The sequence below is a fragment of the Pseudorasbora parva genome, chromosome 19 (assembly GCF_024679245.1).
Source record: "Pseudorasbora parva isolate DD20220531a chromosome 19, ASM2467924v1, whole genome shotgun sequence".
In the NCBI taxonomy this organism is placed as follows: Eukaryota; Metazoa; Chordata; class Actinopteri; order Cypriniformes; family Gobionidae; genus Pseudorasbora; species Pseudorasbora parva.
In genome coordinates this window covers 17470304-17491222 of record NC_090190.1, presented here as the reverse complement: position 1 = coordinate 17491222, position 20919 = coordinate 17470304, and the positions used below count along the sequence as shown (strand labels likewise).

The 20919-nt window shown below is 37.6% G+C and overlaps 1 protein-coding gene across 2 annotated transcripts in view; it reads right to left on the bottom strand.

Moving 5' to 3' along the window:
• Window positions 1-507: 507 nt before the first annotated feature.
• Window positions 508-20919, bottom strand: part of glcci1a (glucocorticoid induced 1a) — a 49987-nt gene continuing 29575 nt past the window's right edge. For both annotated transcript variants that reach the window (XM_067425242.1, XM_067425241.1), the window contains exons 3-8: window positions 17138-17227; window positions 8085-8240; window positions 7830-7979; window positions 6182-6392; window positions 5890-6010; window positions 508-3890 (exon numbers count right to left, since the gene is read on the bottom strand). In XM_067425242.1, the coding sequence (XP_067281343.1) occupies window positions 3560-3890; window positions 5890-6010; window positions 6182-6392; window positions 7830-7979; window positions 8085-8240; window positions 17138-17227 (1059 nt within the window). In that variant the 3' untranslated portion in view covers window positions 508-3559. The remainder of the gene's footprint in view (window positions 3891-5889; window positions 6011-6181; window positions 6393-7829; window positions 7980-8084; window positions 8241-17137; window positions 17228-20919) is intronic.

The window sequence follows — 20919 nt, the reverse complement described above, 5'->3', positions numbered from 1 at the left end:
GGGAGATCCATTTATAGCTCGCCACAGCTCTGATTGGCCAAATTTTCTTCAGCATTATGGGTAGTTATTTTTCAAAAGGAATTAAAAGATTATTTAAGATTATTTTAATAAAAGAAAGTTGAAATAATGCAAGTTGATGGCTTCAACAGAAGCATATACTATTAATTAACAGTTGCATTGCTCATAATAGTTCTGTCTTTAAAGATATGTAGATAAAGATATAAAGATAAGTTATCATTAAAAAAAAATCAAATTTTCTATGGAGAAAATTAAAACAGTTTTCCCTTCCAGAACCAACTGTTGCACTCTACTGACAATAGACCTTTTTAAAAATGTTCTTGGGTCAATTATTCCTTTCAGGCATGTTTTGGTATATCAAAAGGCCCAAAACTATTTAGTTTTATATGATTTTTTTTTTTTGGACTACAAAAAGTCCTAAAAAGACTACAATTATAAACGATAAGCAGTAACTGATTATCTAAGGAAAAATTGGAGACTGGATTTTAATTATGATCATTTTATTTAATTAAGACACAAGATTCCTATTATTGAAATAAAGAAACAATTAGCCACTTAAGGCTAAAAGCTAAAGAAAGTGTAAAGTGGCTTTTTGATACTGTCATTTGGATACAGACACAGACAGCGGGCCTACTGTATAACCTTATGCAAGCTCAGCAGCCTGTGCCAAGCACTATGGCAAGACCACAGGAAAACAATCAAAGCTACAAGGTTTTAAAATCATTTTCTTGACATTAGAATTGGTGATAGGCAAATATTAATCGCAATGTGGGTGAAGTGCTTCCAAAACAGTTTTCTTCCTTTGTCCTCAGTCAATATTTTCCCTTCAAAACAAATGATACCCTTTATCCACCTCCATTCACACACATATCTGGTTTGTACAGTCACAACAACAAAATGGTTTATTGCCATTGTGTGTAAACAGACAGCAGGTCAGCCTGACATATTGACCTGAACTACAAACACATCTCCCAGGCCAGCAATGTGCTCTTAAACTGCCAGTGCTGGTTTTAATAGCAGTCGATGGCTTTATCAACAGGCTGTGTGCTAATTTGGCTCCAGAATTAGACATGTATGGAATGGGGATGAGACTATGCACTATTCAAGCATTATTGCGAAACCTTCACTCACCAAAATGAGTTATTTATTTTTTTATTTATAAACTTGGTCTATTGATATAAGGTGCAGCATAAAAGGTTGCTTTGTTACTTTTAAAGCCATGTAATATTATGTGGGCTGTCAATGGTTGATCTTATATGATGGATAAAATTAATATGTTTTCTATTGGTTGAAACAGCACGATACAATATTGTTTGAACTTGGTTCATATAAAAATTCTACTTTGAGGCCAGAAAACCCTTTACCGACAAACCATGCTTGCTTGCCACTTCTTCCTGGACAAAAAGCCGATCATTATTCATAATCAGTGAAAATCATAAATGCATACTTATGTTGTCACAACAGCCAGCATGCGTATAAATGTACAGTAAAGTGAATACCGGAAAGATGATTGAAATCTGCTTGTATAAAGCTGAGCTTTTAAGTGAATCTCACGAAACCTGTCAATTTCATATTTCTCCATGAAATGAAAATGAAAAAAATAGCTAAAATAAAACAAAGATTGGTTTAAGGTCCATTAAGATATTTTGCAATGTGACATGTTTGAGCGTTTTTCCCCATCAAAGCAAATATTTTCATAAATGTGATATGATTTATTTTTTTGTAATCAAGTACTTATACATTTTTTATTTAGCGCATTTGTTGTAAATATTTTAAATTATGCTTATTTTATTGAAAAGGATTAATTAATACAATTATGATAATGAAAACGTTTTATTTTAATTTTTTTGTCATTAAAAATGTCACAATGCAAAAAAAGTTGATGGTCATATAAAATAGCCTATTTAAGCTATATGTGTATGTCATTTTTGCCAGATTTTTGTGTGTGTGAGATTCACCCTTTTATTTTGGACTAATTAACAGCAGCAAGTGGCATGTTAAAATAAAAAAAAATTAAGACATTTTTGAGCATAAAGTTGTACACGTTACAAGATTTTATGAGAACAATGTTGTAATGTTACAATAATAAAGTTTAAAAAAATCCATAAATTAAAAGTGTAATAGTAACAGCTGTAAAGTAATAGGACTCGTACTTCAGAATGGGATTTACCAACTAAAAAATGCTTGGTCTTTTGGTGCTTTTCAGTCTCATAAATAAAAGTTACAATTTTATTACCAAAATCTGTTGATTTTTTTCAACATGCCACTTAAACTGTATTATAACAGACATAAAATGTTCTTCTAAATCTCAGACCTGTGATCTGGGCAGTAGTTTGTCTTATTAAAAGATAATATATGTCATATAGTGACTGTGAGGGTGTGAGTCTGATCCATGAGGGTTGCACGATCTCTCTAATGTTTTTAACACACAGTATGTCCGACTGAATCAAATTCCCTCCGCCACGTCATCCTGACAGCACCTCCCAACATGGAATGTCATGGAATGCGAAGAACGATGAGACGGATCTGAATGTGAATTTTTACCTGAGTTAAAACGGCAAGTGATGCGCCTGAAGCGAGGCCGCAGGCGGACACTGTGCAACAAAGTGTAAAAACAAGAACCTTTTTCTGTGTTTTTCTCTTTCTGCAATATCATCAGAAGGTAGGAAACCTGGATAGTCGTCAACCCGTGGAGTACAGCTCATTTCCTATAATGTACATAACACAGCAATACACGGTTTTAAATTCAAACAAGCTTTTTTCTTTATATATATAGATTTTGTCATATATAGATATATTGATAGAGAGAGAGCTTATTCATACTGTGAATGTTGAAAGAGAACACGACACAAAATTTAATGTTAAACATACGATCAGTTTCAAATGCATGCCCCTGACGCTATTAAGACCTTGCTGAAAGCTTCAGTCGTCTTTCTCCTCATAAATCGGCGGTGTGTTCGAAGGCGACACCTCGCTTTGCGCTGTCTGATTATAGTGCTCATACAAAAGCCACTCTGCTTAAATTTTAAGCACACATGAAAGCAAAGCTGCGTTTGAAAACAGCTGTGCAGTTGCTCGAGATCAATGCAGAATCAAATCGGATGGAAAAGTACCTGTGAACGCATCCGTGTATATGACACAAAAAAAAGCAAAACGGGAATATCTGGAATGTGATTGAACTTATCAATAGGCAAATTTAATAAATAAGATTACCGTATGAGACTCTCACTCATTTATCAAGATAACAGTGAAGCCATTAGAATTTTTGATTTGCATATTCTAAGGTCCTTTTCCCAAAACGCATCCTTCCATCCAGCTCTTCAGGCGCCGTTCCTGTCCAGACATGAAAGCGTGGCATTGCCACATACTCAAACCCTTCGGCTGCTTTTACATTTGCGATTCTCGTTCGGGACACAGTTGCGATGCCATGCAGATAGTAAAGATTCAGCACAAAGGTGGGGTCCATCAGAAGAGAGAAGAGGAAGTTTGGGACGGGGGAAACGTGTGGCGGGGGCGCGACAGAGACCGGCTCTGTGCGCGTTTAGCTAACTTCAAAGTTCTGAGGCTGGGAGGCCGATTCCGATGGCGCCTCCTGCTGTTGGCAGGGAGAGACGGCCAGCGCTTCCGGGGGGTCGTCTGTGCTCGTGCTGGTGGAGACCTGAGTGGGCATATGATGGTGTTGGGCGAGGGGGCATGACCCGCTTGGGCCAGCCTGTGTTTCCTCTTTCTCCTCGTCCTCCTGCTGGGAACTGGAGTGCTGGAGCACGGATCCCGGGAGCTTGACGGGGCAAAACGCAGAGCCAGTGGGGATGAAGTTGACCTTGTTTTTGTCAGGGCAGGAGAAAAGGGGGACAGTGGCTGACTGTCTGGACCTGAGAAAGACAGGAAACAGATTTAAGAGAATGTTCCAAACATGTTGTTGAATGTTACATGCTAGACATTAGGGTTGGGCGTTATCTACCAAATTGACATCAGACGTAGCCCGACAAGCCAGACCCAAATCAAGATGTTGGGTCTGGGAACTCACCATTGGCAGGGCTCAATCCGAGGAGAAGGATAAACGGTTGTCTTTCAAACTCCCTCTGCACGCAATAGGATAGCGCTACAACCAACTAGAGCAATGTGAAGCGGAGCTAGTTGATAATTCAACTTTTGCCGTATCCGGTCGGCAAAACTCAGAACACATCAGTGCCGTTCTTTGTTTTTTTCTTTAAAGAAAAGCTTAACTCCAATTTAACTCCAGAGCTGTGGCCAAAGCCGATTTGAAAGGCTGCCATTTGCCAGCTTCTTTGTTTACAAGTTCCACGTGGAACCACCGCAACTCTAAAGTAATTATGTTAAGCCCGCCCACCGACTTTATACACGATGTGATTGGCCTGACCAGAGTTTGGTTTTCCAGCTCAAAAGTTTTTTAAGAGTTGCTAGACTACACTCACTCATGATTTGAATATCATTAGTGTAGTTTGTGTAAACCATCTACCGTATTTTCCGGACTATAAGTCCGTATTTTCCGGACTATAAGCTGGTCCTGCGACTTATAGTCAGGTGCGACTTATATATCAAATTTAATTCATACTGACTGACAAGAATAAACATATAGCCGCGAGAATGCGCTCTATGCTGCTCCTGTAGCCTAATATTTACTTATAGACAACAACTTAGAAAGACTGAACACAAACAAAATGCCCCCATAAAGAAAATCTTATTCTGCAAAATACAAACAGCATGTAGTAAAACATGCAGCGGAGAACGATTCTCACAGCGTTCGTCTCGCGCGGCAGAGCCTCTCCCGGCAGAGAGTTCAAGCCTCTGTGGACTCGTTCCTTTAGCTCTGGCCATCTTGCTTACAGTCCGCAAGTAGATTTCTTTTTCTTCTTCATCACAATTAAAGTAACCTCTGCTTTTCGCCAGTCCCTTACAAGTTTCTCACTCACTTCAAACTTTCTTTCTTCTGCTCGGGTTATGCAGTGAAGCGGGCACGAGCGAGTGCACGCGAGCAGGTGCTCGCATGCGCGCGCGGGTGCTCGCGTGCTCGCATGCGCGCAGCTCCAGCTCTGCCCTAATGCGACTTATAGTCCAGTGCAACTTATATATGTTTTTTTCCGCGTCATGACGCATTTTTTGACTGATGCGACTTATACTCCGGAGCGACTTATAGTCCGGAAAATACGGTAGTAGCCTATAATTCTACAAGTGTAACTATGTCCATTTTACATTGTTCACATCACAAGCATCACAAAAGTCACATTTTGTGACATTCCGATGAAGTAAAATCATTTAAAAAATCAAAACATAACATTAGACAGAAGAGCTCCAGAATTGTCATTTAGGAATATGATTGCGTAGATGTCTGAATCGAGATCGCAATCTTTTAATGATTAATCGTGCAGCTTTAATTTTTCTGAAGTGGGGTTCATGAAAATGGCAGGGTATGTAAAACTGGCCCGACGGTGGCAATAAATAAATAATCATTATTGTTGAGCCCTGCATACTATTTCTTAAAAAACAATCTGAAATTCTTTACTGATGTTACTTTAGCATGTCCAATTTAATTTAATTACATATCAGAAATAAACTAATTCATTCATGCATTAATCTTTTGCATTTTAAATCCAATTTCATGGAATTACACATCAAAGAAAGAGATGATGGTTGATATTTTTGTTTATATATCACTCGAAATGGATTATCAAGATGAATGCATTGTATTGTTAGACACTACGCACTATGCTCTGGTTGAATCCTGAACATTTTAGCAAATGCTAAGAGAATTCAATGCATGAGGAACATTTGCATACCGTACATACATTAGACATACTGCATGCTAGTACGCTATTTTAGGCTCACTACAGAAAAAAAAACTCTACTCACGTCATTTCTTCAAACACTTTGATCTTTTCACAGCCCTCTGGAGGCTCCCGTTTGAACATGTAGCTGTTGTTGGGTTTTGGAGATGAGGCGAACTTAGGCAGAGGAGAACTGCTGCCGCTGTCTGCAGGAAGAAAAGACAAAACTCAAATTACTCTCTGGATAAAGCAGAGCTGAGATTCTGTACAACCCGCATGATATAATACAGCAAACTATCAATATCGTATGAACTGTTATAACTTGATATATCTCCTTAAACAACCATCTGGCTTGAACACTAGTCTGTAGGTATGACCTTTGTCTCTGTCATCCAGCATCTCGTCAGTGGAGTATGGGCTGCCGTCATGTGAGCGGGGTGGGCATGCGGGTGAGGGGCAGGGCGACAGGCTAGAGCAGCTACTGGAGCGCCCAGGCACTGATGGCGTCTGAGTGTCTATACCACGACTACTGCTGCTGCGCTGCTGAGGAGGAAACGGAGCCCTCCGTCCATCAGGAACCTCCAGTGCCTGAGTGCCAGTCAAAGAGAGAGTCTTTTAATAATTATGATCTGTGATCATGCTGCTGTACAACAGTAGAAAAGAAACCAAATCAGTAAGATTTGTAAACATTAGTTAATGCATTTGTTCATGTTAGTTCATGGTGCATTAACTAATGTTAACAGATATAACATTTCCTCTTAATGTATGTATTAATAAAGGTAGAAATTAACATTAGTATTATTTCATCTTAACTAAAGCCGTTAATTAAAAAAACAAATGATACTTTGGTGTTAGTGTTGTTTTTTAAAAAGTTAGCAAATGCACTCGCGCCCCTCTGTTCCCCCATGGGTGTGTTGGTCTGAAAATGAGGTGTTCAGGGCAGGCACATTGTTGGCACGTTGCTATTTTGAGGCAACTGAAAACGACTGCTCAATTGACCATCATAGTTTCTATAAAAATATTGACAAAAGCATTACTGTTTTCAAAAATTATAATAATATGAATGAATGAGGCATTTATATAGCGCTTTCAAATGTACTACTGTACACCCAAAGCGCTTCACACTCATGTCAGGGGTCTCTCCTCAACCACCACCAGTGTGCAGCATCCACTTGGATGATGCGACGGCAGCCACAGTACAACGGCGCCAGTGCGCTCACCACACACCAGCGATAGGTGGAGAGGAGAGAGGGTGATAGAGCCAATTCAGTGGATGGAGATTATTAGGAGGCCATGATTGGTAAGGGCCAATCAAGGGAATTTGGCCAGGACACCGGGGTTACACCCCTACTCTTTTACGAGAAGTGCCATGGGCACTTCTCAAAATATGAAATGTTTCTTAAGCACTAAATCATCATACTACAATGATTTCTGAAGGATCATTGTACTTGAGTAGCAGCTCCGGAAAATTTAGCTTTGCCATCACAGGAATAAATTCAATTATAAAATGTGTATAAAACGAGCTGCATGATTAATCGTTAAAGGATCACAGTCTTGAGTCAGACACCCATGCGATCTTATTCCTAAATGACAAGTATGATCACAGTGGAACATTCAGATCTGCGTTGGCGCTGCCACTGATCCAGAGAGCCGTTGTCATGTGTAGGTATGAAACTGAAACAGCTTAACAAACTCAAAAAGACTTGTGGTCTTTTCAACCACAAACTATCATTATCCGAAGAACAGGTCAATAATTGTAATATTTCTCAATATTATGGTTTTCACTGTATTCAAATCATGGTCATACATTTTGATTATGTATATGATTAAATACATTAAATCATTTTTTAGACAAAAATACATTTAACAGGTACTATATACTGTAAAACAATATAAAATATCCATTAAAAGTTTTCCACCAAAACTATTCTCACTGTCTGATATTACTCAGTGACATGCATTTTTATTCATGCTAAACATTTGTACTTAGTCAGTATGCCTTCAGGAGTGTGTGTGTGTGTGTACCTTTAGCTCCTCTTTCTCTCCGTTGTCTTTGATGAAGACTTTCTCCAGCTCATGGTTGATGCCTTCCATGCTGCTGGGAACCCTGGAGATGGAGGGCTTTGGCACTGTGATGTTGGACAGTGGCATCTGTGCTGACTTCGACATGGACGACTGTATAGGGAGATGGTAAACGTGTATTTCACAAACTATGCAGAAATTGCTTGTATATTTACTAAATACACCGATATTACAGTATGTGTGCGAGCATATGCGGACCGGAGCTTGGCTGGCTGTGCTGATGGTAGTGAAGGTAATGGAAGTGGTGGTGGTGGTGGTACAGCAGTGGAGGGGGGAAAGACGCTCTTTACTGTCTTTACACTGCCGGCCTCCGCCCTGTTTACTGCGCTGCAGCTGGAGCCTGAGCTTAGCAATCTGAAAGTCACAGAAAGAAAAATAAATGATAAGGACAGAGACAACAAAATAAGTTATTTTATCTTCTACAAGGCTGGTAAATAAAATAAAATAATATATAAAATAAAATAAAACCATGGTACGGGAGAGGAAAAGAATTTATAAAAAAACACCTCAAGCTGGGACTCAAGCCCAATCATAATGCTCTAATAAAATAAAATACAATACCTTGAATTGACCTAAGTGCTTGCTGTAACTCAGCATGGCCACAAGAGGTCAATACAAAACAGGCATTCATGTGAGAAATCTGTTGCATGTGCTCACCTGTTAAATCCTTTACCAAAAACACACTAATGTTTATGTTAATTACATTTTAAACGCCATCTTAGCATCGGAGCTATTTACATGACAAACACAAGGTCAATATCACAATCCATAAAATACATTGGGGTGATACAATCCGAAATATTTCATGTAAACATGTTTCTGAATAAAAGCATTTTCTTGAAGTATCATAAAAACTACAGTCCAGCAGAAAATGCTTAACAGTCAAAGGAACCTGACATGAGAGACATAAAGAAGGAACTTTCCAAAACACACTAATAAAAAAGACACATTTATTTCCTCATCTATTAATTACGGTTACCCGTAGTAGGAAGAACGACAACAAATAAATGAAATTGTGGACAATATAAAAAATAAAATAAAAAAACAAGTGAAGAGCTTCTCTTTTGTGAAACCGTAACCGCATCCTGCATCTTGTACTATTCTGAACGATGTCTGAAATCTTGTTGTGGTAGCGCATCTTGTGTTATTGCCTCCTTAAAATAGATTGCTTGTTATATAGCTCATTCGCAAGTTACTTTAGATAGAATTGTCTACTAAATTAATAGATGTACATATTTAAAACTGATATTTAACCCTTATGACCCAGATCTCAATGTGACTGTTTACTTTTCAGATTTATCTGCTGTAAATTACAGATTTCATTGTCTGTAGTATGTCCAGAGATGCTAAAACAAGTCTCGGCTGGTGTGTTCCTACTGAAAAAACAACAACTAAACAATTGGATCTCTTTACATGGATGTCTGTCTTGATTATTGTGGTACTTATTAATTTATTTTGTGCCAACTTTAAAGGGCACCTATAATGCAAAATTCCCTTTTAACCTAAATGTGTGTTGGTAAAGTGTGTACACACAGAGCTCCAGACAAAAAATAAATACATTAAGGAGACATTGGCTCCTATGAGGGAAAAATAGGAGCCAAAATATTTTTTTTAAGTGCCACAAAATGTTGTTATGTGTTGTCACATCTGCCCTGATGTTCATTTTATTGCAGTTTCATCCATCACTTGGCCACAGAGTAGTTTGGCCTCCTCCTAATGCATCCTATAAATGTTTATTCTTAAGAATTATTCATGATTATTTTTAAGATGCTTAACTTACAAGCTCATTCTAAGGTTGAACGAGAGGCTGCTCACTGCAGAGCAAATGGGTGGAGCGTACATGTAGCTCCTCCCCACTAGAATTCCAGAGAGGAGGTGCAAATGTAATTTGTGCCTAATGGATGGAGCTAGAATATCCAACCACACCCTAACCCTACCCACAAATCTATCCCTCCACCCCATTAGCGCTCCAAAGAGGAGGAGCTGAATGTTATGTGACTTGAGTACCACTTGGGTCGAAATGCTGGTTGAGCAATCTGTCAGGACCAAGCATCTAGCACTCCCCTCAGAAAATGAAGCTTGCTTTTTTAACATCATATAAAAAATGATCTTCAGGGTGCTTTGAGCTGAAACTTCACAGACAGATGCTGGGGACACCTGAGACTAATATTACATCTTGTAAAATGGGGCATAATAGGTCTCCTTTTAACTACAGCCCACACCAGAAGGCAATATTTTCATCCACCCCTGTTTGTTAAACTTTATAGATGTCAATCTAGAAACATGAATTAAGTACAAGTCATTTGCAACAAATGTTCATGTCTTCACAGCTTCTAGTCAAGACATGAAAATGTGTTGCAAATGACTTTTACTTCATTTCTTTAAACAAGGCAGCCAAAATGCTGAAACAAATGCTGTTTAAAAATTACAGTGGTGAAATGGAAATGTTTACTGGAGGTCCCGGGCAGTGCATTGACTGAAATTACACAGTATTTGTTCAGCAGTAACAGTAAGGGGAAATCCTGAATGTGCTGTTGTAATGCCCTGCTAAGTATGTCAATATACACAACCTAAATCCACTTAAGAGGTGTAAGGGGTTATAAGCCACTAAGTGGAAGCGCTTGACATGAACCTGGATGGAAATGTGGATACTGAGGAGGACATGAACTTTCCATATGCAGTGAAGGAAAGAAGGCCTAAACATCCTTTTCTTGGAAAATCTCCCAACTGGGAAACAGTGAGATTATTCAGGCCTTGCAGAATGAGCTCACTGTGATGAACTCCTAAGAAGTCTCTATTCCTTGTGTGTTTATGAATATGAATATGGACACAATAATGTGGCTGGAAATACAGCAGGAATTATGTGAAGGCAGCCAAAATGACAGATTCACATAAGAATTTAGAAGGAAAAAAAATACAAGGCTAAAAATACCACAAAAATGGTTTCACAACTTAATATAAGCATTAGAGGTACAATCTCAAGCTTTTTGTTGTGATACCTATTGAATATGTTTAATGCATTTTTTTAACATAAAATTAAGTTGGCATGAAAACTAGCTAGATTAAATACATCCAACGTGTGTATTCCACAGCGATGTATTAACTATGTAATATATATATATATATATATATATATATATATATATATATATATATATATATATATATATATAATGTAATAGTATAATAGTGTATATAGCTAATTATACCATGGTCTGTTTTAATACTCGATTCTGATTGGCTGGAAGGTGTGCAGTAAAACGGTTTAATGCACAGGTAGTTCCAGTCAGTTTGATTACAGTTCGAAATTAATCCGCCACTATAAACACTGGTAACCATAGTAACACAGTTACGCTTGCAAACAGAGTGACAGTGGCAGACTGCAGTATATCAGCCACAGATATGTAAAGTATAAAGTATAACGTTACATATCTATGGCAACATTAAGTGACATGAGACATGATGTGACACACAGAAGCCAATGGCACGTCACTATGCGCAGGTATGTATACGTATACATATCTATGACTGCGCGTATTGGCACATCCGTGGCACATTCGGTCTTCATTGTCATGTCACTGACATTATCGCGACACACACTGACATGACACCTGCATGACACCGAGTTGCGGAACATGTCCCCGTGTCGTGCGTTTTTTTAATTCTATGATGGTCGTGACACCTACACTGACAGACTCGAGCACCTATATTATTATTTACATTAAATGTAATTTGCATTAAATGTAATGTGTCTTTATAGGTTGACGCGGGGTTTATTTCACATAGGGTTGCCACCCGTCCCTTGAAATACGGAATCGTCCCGTATTTTCAGGAAAAATGACGCGTCCCGTATCAAAGCAATACGGGACGCGATTTGTCCCGTATTTTACATAGGTCTATGAAGGTAAATTGATGCCATATAGAATTGCAAGCGTAGGGTAAGATTTGTGAAAGTGTACATAAGATTGCAAGCGTAAATTAAATTTGCATGCACAAGATAAGTTTTGCAAAGGTGTAAATTGCCTTTCAAGTGTAAGAAAAAAATATTTGCAGCATTTTACTGTTTTCATAAGTGTAATTCATGTTTTGTGAAACTGCAGCTTCATGTTAACGCAAAATAAATATGATCTGTATTCTTCTGACTTCCATTTTTCTGCGCTTACCCTTTTGACACGTTTATTTCGCCAAAATACGGCCAAAAGCATTGCACGCCTGTGAACATCGATTTGCAAGCGGAAAAAACAGAGTCAGGAACTGCGAAATAGATTGAGTGTGTAAAACCAACCTTTGTGTAAAAAAAATAAACTGTTGCAACTGTCTAAATGACTTGTTGTGTGCGTAGGGCAAAAAAGGCTCCCGAAATAAACCGATTCGCACAGTTCCGTCTTTCTTTTAGCTGCGCTTACAGTTTTGGCACGATTCTGTCACTGACTGAGTTTATCAAGCACGAGGAGGAAGGCGGGTCCACCTTCTTCTGGAGCCAATCAAATGAGCTGCTCGATTTACTCTTATCTGATTGGTTCAACCAAGTTGGTTCAAACCTCCGACGCCAGAACACATCTTTATCTTCATTTTACTTTTAATGCACAAATACATATAAACAAACAAACAAACAAATAAATAAATAACGATTGCTAAATAAGCTGTGCATTTTAGACGTATGTTTTCATCCTGAATTTCGAGCTGGTGTAGTCATTGGTTTGGAATTGTATATATATATATATATATATATATATATATATATATATATATATATATATATATACACCACTGAGCTGATGTTAAACTTCACAATCAAAACATTTCTTTCCCATTCTTTAATAGCCATGTAACAATACCATTCTGAATAATTTTTTCAGACCACATTTCATGGTATTTAACAATCAATTATATATTTTGAAGCATCGTTCTGGTCACTGTCAATATTGATTCTGATTCGTGATCGTGTAGTTGTGTAGACAGATCAAGCTATTATATAGTTAGCATGAAAAAGGAAATATTTTCTCTTTGTCCAGATTTGACTGTAGGATAATACAAAACTGATACTTCAAATCAATATAAAACTCAACTTTGACAAAGAGTAGCCTTTTATAATTATTCATATATATATAAAACAAGGAATACACAGCCATACAGTAGGGATATACCGCCATCTAGAGGTTAAACGATGGCATTACAGATGATAAATGATGCATAATTTAGAGGTACCCTTAAAATACATGTTAAAGGAAAACATATTTTTGTTATTATGAACTAATTTGTGCAAAATACTACTACTAATAATAATAATAATAATAGTTTTGGAATCGCCTCTGATCAGTAGTCAGGTGATATTATGCATGCAGTGCAAATACTAGGTCTACTTTTAGCAGCATCAAGATTACAAACTTATATCTGGCAGGATGATGATGATGACGATGATGATGATGATGATACATGCACTGAATTCACATAAATTTTCTTTCTCAACACACCAGCTCAGAATTCAGGATTGAAACATATAAGTCTTAAACCTAATGGTGCACAGATTGTTAAGCAATTGTGCTTTATTTATTTATTTATTTATTATTTATTTATTTGTTTGTTTGTTTGTTTATTTATATGTATTTGTGCATTAAAAGTAAAATGAAGATAAAGATGTGTTCTGGCGTCTGAGGTTTGAACCAACTTGGTTGAACCAATCAGATAAGAGTAAATCGAGCAGCTCATTTGATTGGCTCCAGAAGAAGGTGGACCCGCCTTCCTCCTCGTGCTTGATAAACTCAGTCAGTGACAGAATCGTGCCAAAACTGTAAGCGCAGCTAAAAGAAAGACGGAACTGTGCGAATCGGTTTATTTCGGGAGCCTTTTTTGCCCTACACACACAACAAGTCATTTAGACAGTTGTAACAGTTTATTTTTTTTACACAAAGGTTGGTTTTACACACTCAATCTATTTCGCAGTTCCTGACTCTGTTTTTTCCGCTTGCAAATCGATGTTCACAGGCGTGCAATGCTTTTGGCCGTATTTTGGCGAAATAAACGTGTCAAAAGGGTAAGCGCAGAAAAATGGAAGTCAGAAGAATACAGATCATATTTATTTTGCGTTAACATGAAGCTGCAGTTTCACAAAACATGAATTACACTTATGAAAACAGTAAAATGCTGCAAATATTTTTTTCTTACACTTGAAAGGCAATTTACACCTTTGCAAAACTTATCTTGTGCATGCAAATTTAATTTACGCTTGCAATCTTATGTACACTTTCACAAATCTTACCCTACGCTTGCAATTCTATATGGCATCAATTTACCTTCATAGACCTATGTAAAATACGGGACAAATCGCGAAATAATGGGACAAGCTCACCGAAATCAAAGCACTGTCGCACAGTTCTTCATACCTCAAGCATCTCCTGAGGCAGACTGTTATGTTTTTTTTTTTTTTTTTTATCACCTCAATTTTTTGATTGATAACGTTAGATTTCATAAATGCTGCCTATTAAGATATAATGTTAATAATGTAGGCTACATTAATGATGTTATGGTATGATTTGTTTATTAAGGTTAAGTTGTAGGCTATAGTCAGACACAAGCATTACTTTAATAAGAGAAGATTGATATATATATATATATATATATATATATATATATATATATATATATATATATATATATATATATATATATATATATATATATATATAATCAAAATAGGACCTTTTAGGAATAAAATAAACAACTATTTGTTATGCTTAACAAATTATAATTGCATCATCCAATACTATAGAATTAACAATAGACTATAAAAACGGAATAATACATAAATATATTTACTTAACTTACCAAAAATAAAAATGTTGTTAAGTGTTTTATTAAAATAAGAAATGATTGTAGATATTATATCATTTACAGTTATTTAGGTGTGCTTTCACTGTTTGGATGGTGTTACTGCAAACAATGACAAATATTTTAGTTAAAATCTTTGTTCACAACACTATAAAATGACTCGAGTTAATTAGCAATTTCTTATCCTTCTCCCCTCTAAGGTTACAGCAGCTGAGCTTGTTTTTCATTGTCATAGCTGTGTATTATACTGAGTGCATCTGTTCACACTGATTTCAATAGCAGATATCCTATTATAATGTCCACTGGTATCAATCTTAAGATATATATATATATATATATATATATATATATATATATATATATATATATATATACAAATTAGGTTTTAAGTTATGATATACGACCACTGCACTGGCACACCATCGGGACTGTGGTCATCGTGGCCCCGAGGGGTGTGGCCACCGGCAGGCGTCCCTTATTTTTCTGTATTGAAGGTGGCAACCCTAATTTCACACTAGGCTACAAAATGATGATTAGTTCAAATAGAGATTGCCTTGTCACTGCAGTGTTGCCTGTCATTCATAAATAATTGTAATAAATCCATTAATTAATCATTAAGTTATGTTTGATATGCTTAAGCAACGAGGGAATCTTCAGACTGACATAAAGAGGAGATCGCGAACGCATCTCTCTCTCTCTCTCTCTCTCTCTCTCTCTCTCTCTGTTCTCTGTCTGTCGCTTTTAATAATGAATTTAAATTTACAGCTTTAACTTGTTTTTAACTTGGCAAATAAGTTAACCATAGTATAAGCGGGATAATCCAAGGCTAGCCATGCATTAAATGATTTTAATGCACGACCTAAAGGCAACCACCCTCCGCCTCTATGCCGTGCATTAAAATCCTTTAATGCATGGCTATCCGTGGATTATCCCTTACTTAATGCACGAGGCAACCACCCTCCACGTCGCGTCGGGCGGTTCTTCGCCGTGCATTAAAATCCTTTAATGCATGGCTAGCCGTGGATTATCCCTTACATATTATACAGTCATAAAAAAGAATAGAATATATACTTTTGATTACTATTATTTATTATTTAAATGGTTATCTCTTTGGGTATTATTTAAATGTAAATGTGTCCCACATTTTTGTGAAACCCTGTTATTGAATGATTTCCCCTTCATTCCACATTTTTTTAAATTCCTACATTCCTCAGCATTGTGGCAACCAAAAAAAATATTATTTGGATGTTTTCTACTGCGTGACAGGAAAACAAAAATTCTCATTCCATTTCCTAAATGTTTATGTGAATTGAAGTTTTTTTAAAAATGAAGATTGTTAATCAAGCTCAATCTTTCAACCCTGTTAACCAAGGTATTTTAAGAATTTTTTTTCCAAACTAACATGATCCCAAATTAGCTAGCCCCTTTGGTGTGACAGCTTAAATTAGGCTAAATTTGCAACTCTGTTACCTATTCCAGCATTGTATTATATACAGTATATCAAATATATATATGTTTATTGCTATTAAAAAGTAAACCATATTTTATAGTTCTCAACTTTCTTTGTTACAGGATTGAACAATTAGTCAATTCGTTTTCCCAGCGAAACCCGATACTAATAATGTCAATTCTGAGCAGACACACTTTTGTTTGAGGGTTTGCACAGGAAATTAATTACTCTGCACGTGCACGTTGCTTCTGCAAAAGAGGACTTTTAGGCCTCTGTAAATCACAGGTTCGTGCAACAATATCAATGATTAGGCCTTTTCATCAAAATGTGTGAAAGGACACGCATGACATGACTTTGCACATATTACTTGCTCTGAAACCCATACGCCCCTATTGTTCCAAAAGCTTGGAGGTGATGGAAAAGCCATAAATTGGCAGGAGGGGGATAATGGTTGTTGCAGAGAGGGGAAGTTGATTGTTAAAGGGGGAGATTAGTTAAAGGGTCTTCTCTCACTGTTCCCTGTATCGTCAGGGTTGGGCTGAATGCCAATGATAAGGCTGACTCTTCTGCGGCTAGCTTTAGCAATAACACGCCGCTTAGCGCCGGAAGTCTGAAGCCACACAGGAAGTTATATATAGCAGCGGGTGCAGGAGACGGATGGGTCGTCGTGACTGCCTTTCTTGTACAGAGCTGGGTAACGGGTTTCATTTTCACCGCCTCCCCCCATACGAGTGGCTACATCGCTGGCCACACAGGATGAGATCATCGCAAATGCAGAAGTGCAGCGCTCATCACTTTCAGGACAGTGAGAGCTCTGTTAATAGCTGTTAGTGTGATTGCACTTTCTTGTTCTCCAAACCCAAGGGGAAAAAACTACACAGCTGCGTGCGCAAGACACACTTCATCTAGTGTTTCACTGTTAAAAGGGAGTGTGTTTTGCGCTACTGGTGTAAGTGCATGTGTGTGTGCGCACCTCTTTAAGATGGTCAGAGCTGCCCCAGGATGCTGAGCGCTGGTGTATGCTCCTCTTCTCTTCAGTCTCGTCACTCCAACATCCAGGAGTCTGAAACACAAAATATACTTTTGTTTGTTTTTTGATCACTGTGAGGACTTATTTTTTATATAAAGCTAGTTCTACTTAATGCAGGCTTAATTCATATTTTTTTATAATTAAAAAATATATTAATATCTTGTAATATCTTATACATATTCAAATAGAATATACACAACCATTCAAAAGATTGGTGTAGGTATTCTGGTAATTGGTGTTGGCAAGTCTCTTAGGCTGCAAAAAAATGATTACTCCAGTCTTCAGTCACATGATCCTTTAGAAATCGTTCTAATACGCCGAAACATTTCTTACCAATATTTTCAAGTATTCTTTGATGGATGCAAAGTTCAAAAGAACAGCATTTATTTGATATAGAAATCTTTTGTAAATGTATAAATGTATTTTGCCTTTTGATCAATTAAATGCTGTTTTTGTTTCCTTCAAAAAAAAAATCTTGACTTTTAAATGACAGTGTACACTTTAATTTTCTTTATACTTTTTAATAATAATTTACTTTCTTTATAATAATTTTTACCTCTGCTGGTCCCATAGAGTAGTTTTGCAAGATAAACACTGACACACCGATAAATCACACACCCATGCATCATCCTCCTGACCCACTATTTCACAGCAAAATCACAAAGGCTCCATTGTTCCTGCAAACTGTTCCTCAATAAACGGTCACCTACATTCCTTTCAAAAACAACATTCTCCGTTACTATAGGAAAGTCTGCGGACACACGTGGATGTGATGTTTGCACTCAGGTATGTTATTTGTTTAGTCAACCCACCATGCAGCACACACACTGTATAACGTGAACCAAGCACGAGTTTGAGACCCTGAAGTGTCACAATGTGATTAGCAGCTTGTTATGCAAAAAATTATATTATAAGACAATGTCCACTGATATCTTCCTATTTTTCCTTAAAATTTTTACTATACAATTGAGCTTTTGTGTTTAGTTCATGAAGAATAGTTAAAAATGTTTCCTAGAAAATAGGCAGTTTAAGAGCTAACAGGCTTGAGTCATCAAACTACATATTTCCTTCTTTGTGGCAGCATGAGAATGATAAAACACACAGTGAAAGCATCAAATACATGACTTATGTGCATCCTTGGCTCTTAATTTTGTTGCACTAGCACTAAATAACTTCCTGTCTTTGTCACTGGAGAAAAAGAGAGAAAGAAATACTAAATTGCCTAGCATGAAAGTGGTAACCCATACTCAGAATTTTTCCACTGCATTCAACCCATCCAAGTTAGTGCACACACATTAGAAGTAGTGTGTAGTGAACTCACACACACCGCAAACCATGGACACACACAGTAGGAGCAGTGGGCAGCCATTTTAGCTGTGGCGCCTGGGGAGTGACTGGGGGTTAGGTGCCCTGCTTAAGAGAACCTCAGTCATTTCCTGGTGGTATTGAGGGTATGCAGTGACGTCACTTTCCCGCCGAGACACCCCCCTCCTCAGCTAGACCAAGTGGCAAAAGCGCCTGCTGCATGACTGGATTTAATGGGGGAAAATGCGAAAATGTGAGAAAAACAATTGATTATCAGTTTAAACCAAAGGTTGGACTCAATATAGTGTTCCGTATTTCGTCAGATCATCTCTGACGTACCTAGAAAGTGACCGACTGAAAGGTAACTGCAAATCTACGTTTTGCTACATGGATTCCAGTTGTTTCTGTGAACTGCAGTGATCCATTTGCTTCTCTTTTCTGTAACTTTCGTGAGTCTGTAAAAATGTACCTCAGATTTCTTGTCAAATCTGTTTGTAAAGTCATTCTCAAAGCTCTTCTCGTTCTAATTCTGTTTTTGTGTTTTTCCCAGCATGCTGAAAACCAATGGTGCCACCAATGCCGCAGTCACTCCAGCCGACAGTGACATCAAGTGCATACCCTGTTTAGAATCGAACCTGCAACCTTGGGGTTACCAGTCTGACTCTCTAATTGCGTTTACTGTTGCAAATCAATTTTTCCTCTCTATGAGAAGCATTGCGAGTGCTCGGGGTCCGTCATAAATAGAACAAGGCATCAGTTTACTTAAGGGATTTCCAATTTTACAATTGAGGGACTTTACAATTATCAAAATAAAGTATAGTCCTATAAAGCTATTATTATCAGAGCATATAAGCAGATTGAGGAGCAGAGCATTGAACGAGAGGGTAATTTTTTTTTTTACCAGCATTGCCCAGCAAGGCTATATCACACCTTGTTACAGCACAGTACGGCTATTGCAAACAGAAACATGTCTAATACAGATAAATTTCATGTTTGCACAATATTTCAGCAAGCTTTGCTTATCCGGTGAGAGTGAGTGTTATATCTTAGTGGAGTGTTCGCTTGGGCCGTAAGCCACTGAGCAGAGAGCGGAACTTTGAGTAGAGGAAATATATATTCTAGAGAAAGATGAAAATGGGTCTTTTGAGCATACTTCGCTTCTATGGGACTGCATGGAGCTGCTGCTGTGCAGATTCAGGCCCTGTAAAACCACTGCGTTCATCAGCCAAACAGACGTCACACTTCAAAGCCAGGCCTTTAGAAACAGATCAGCAGACAGACAGAGGCTTTGAAAGTTAAAGTCTGTTACTCAAATTCAAAAGACTGACAATACAAATTCTTCCATTATTTTCTACCCTCATGTTGTTTAAAACCAACAAGACAACAATACAATTCACCGAAATGTCACCTACTTTCTTCTTTCTTTATACCTTCGGACAGTCATTATGCTAATATTTCAAACTGTGGTATAAATGTTTGCAGAAGTAATATCAGGACTTTTAGTTAGGTTAGGTATGGTGCAATTTTGAAGGAGACTGAGTTTTGTAACTTTTATACATTAACAGACATTACACACAAAAAAAAGGAGGAAGACATTATAATATATAAATCATCTGATAGAAAGAAAGTTTGGAGTAACGTGATGGTGGAGTTTTCTTTTTTAGGTGAACTATCACTTTAAGAAAAAGTGTAGGTATGCAGGCTTCTGGTTATTCTGAGAGTAGAACACCCCAAAGTCACCCCTGTTCACCTGATCTGACTGTGTTACTGCAGAGGAAAGCAGCACTGAATCACTGTGACAAAGAGGACGAGGGGTTAAACCCAAGACACCGTTCAATAATAGAGTGGAAAAAAATCTGAATCCCAACAGAGCTGTTGCAGTAATCTATAGAGCTGTTGTGCATGCATCAAACCTTAAAGACGAGCCAAAAGGAGAGTTGTTCGGAGTTCTTTGACACCGGTGAGTAATAAAGGGTGAGACTTGAGATGGCTTGTCCTGGTAACACCCAGGCTTTGGCAAGTGAATATAATTATTGCATGTTTTTAAAACCACTGGTTATAGAAAGAATATTCTTGCATGAAATTTCACACCAATGAAATATAGTAAGCACAAAAATAACTCAGTATCTTTACAGTATCTTGGTGTGTGGAGAGTGCGTGTGGCCTCTCCGTTGCTATATCAGCAGTGAAAACAGGATGCAGGGGGTCATGTGACACGCTGCAACTCCTCTGCTGCTCTCATGACCCACAAGTCCAAATGGACCACAACACCTGACCTCTGACCTTTCATTAACTCACTGCATGTGTAAAAGAGGCCATATTTGGCTCTTTTGTAGCAATATAGTCCTCTTATAATGTTACTCAAGGCTTCTTGCACAAGAAACAGTCGTAATATAATTTTGCATAATCATTTTCCACCC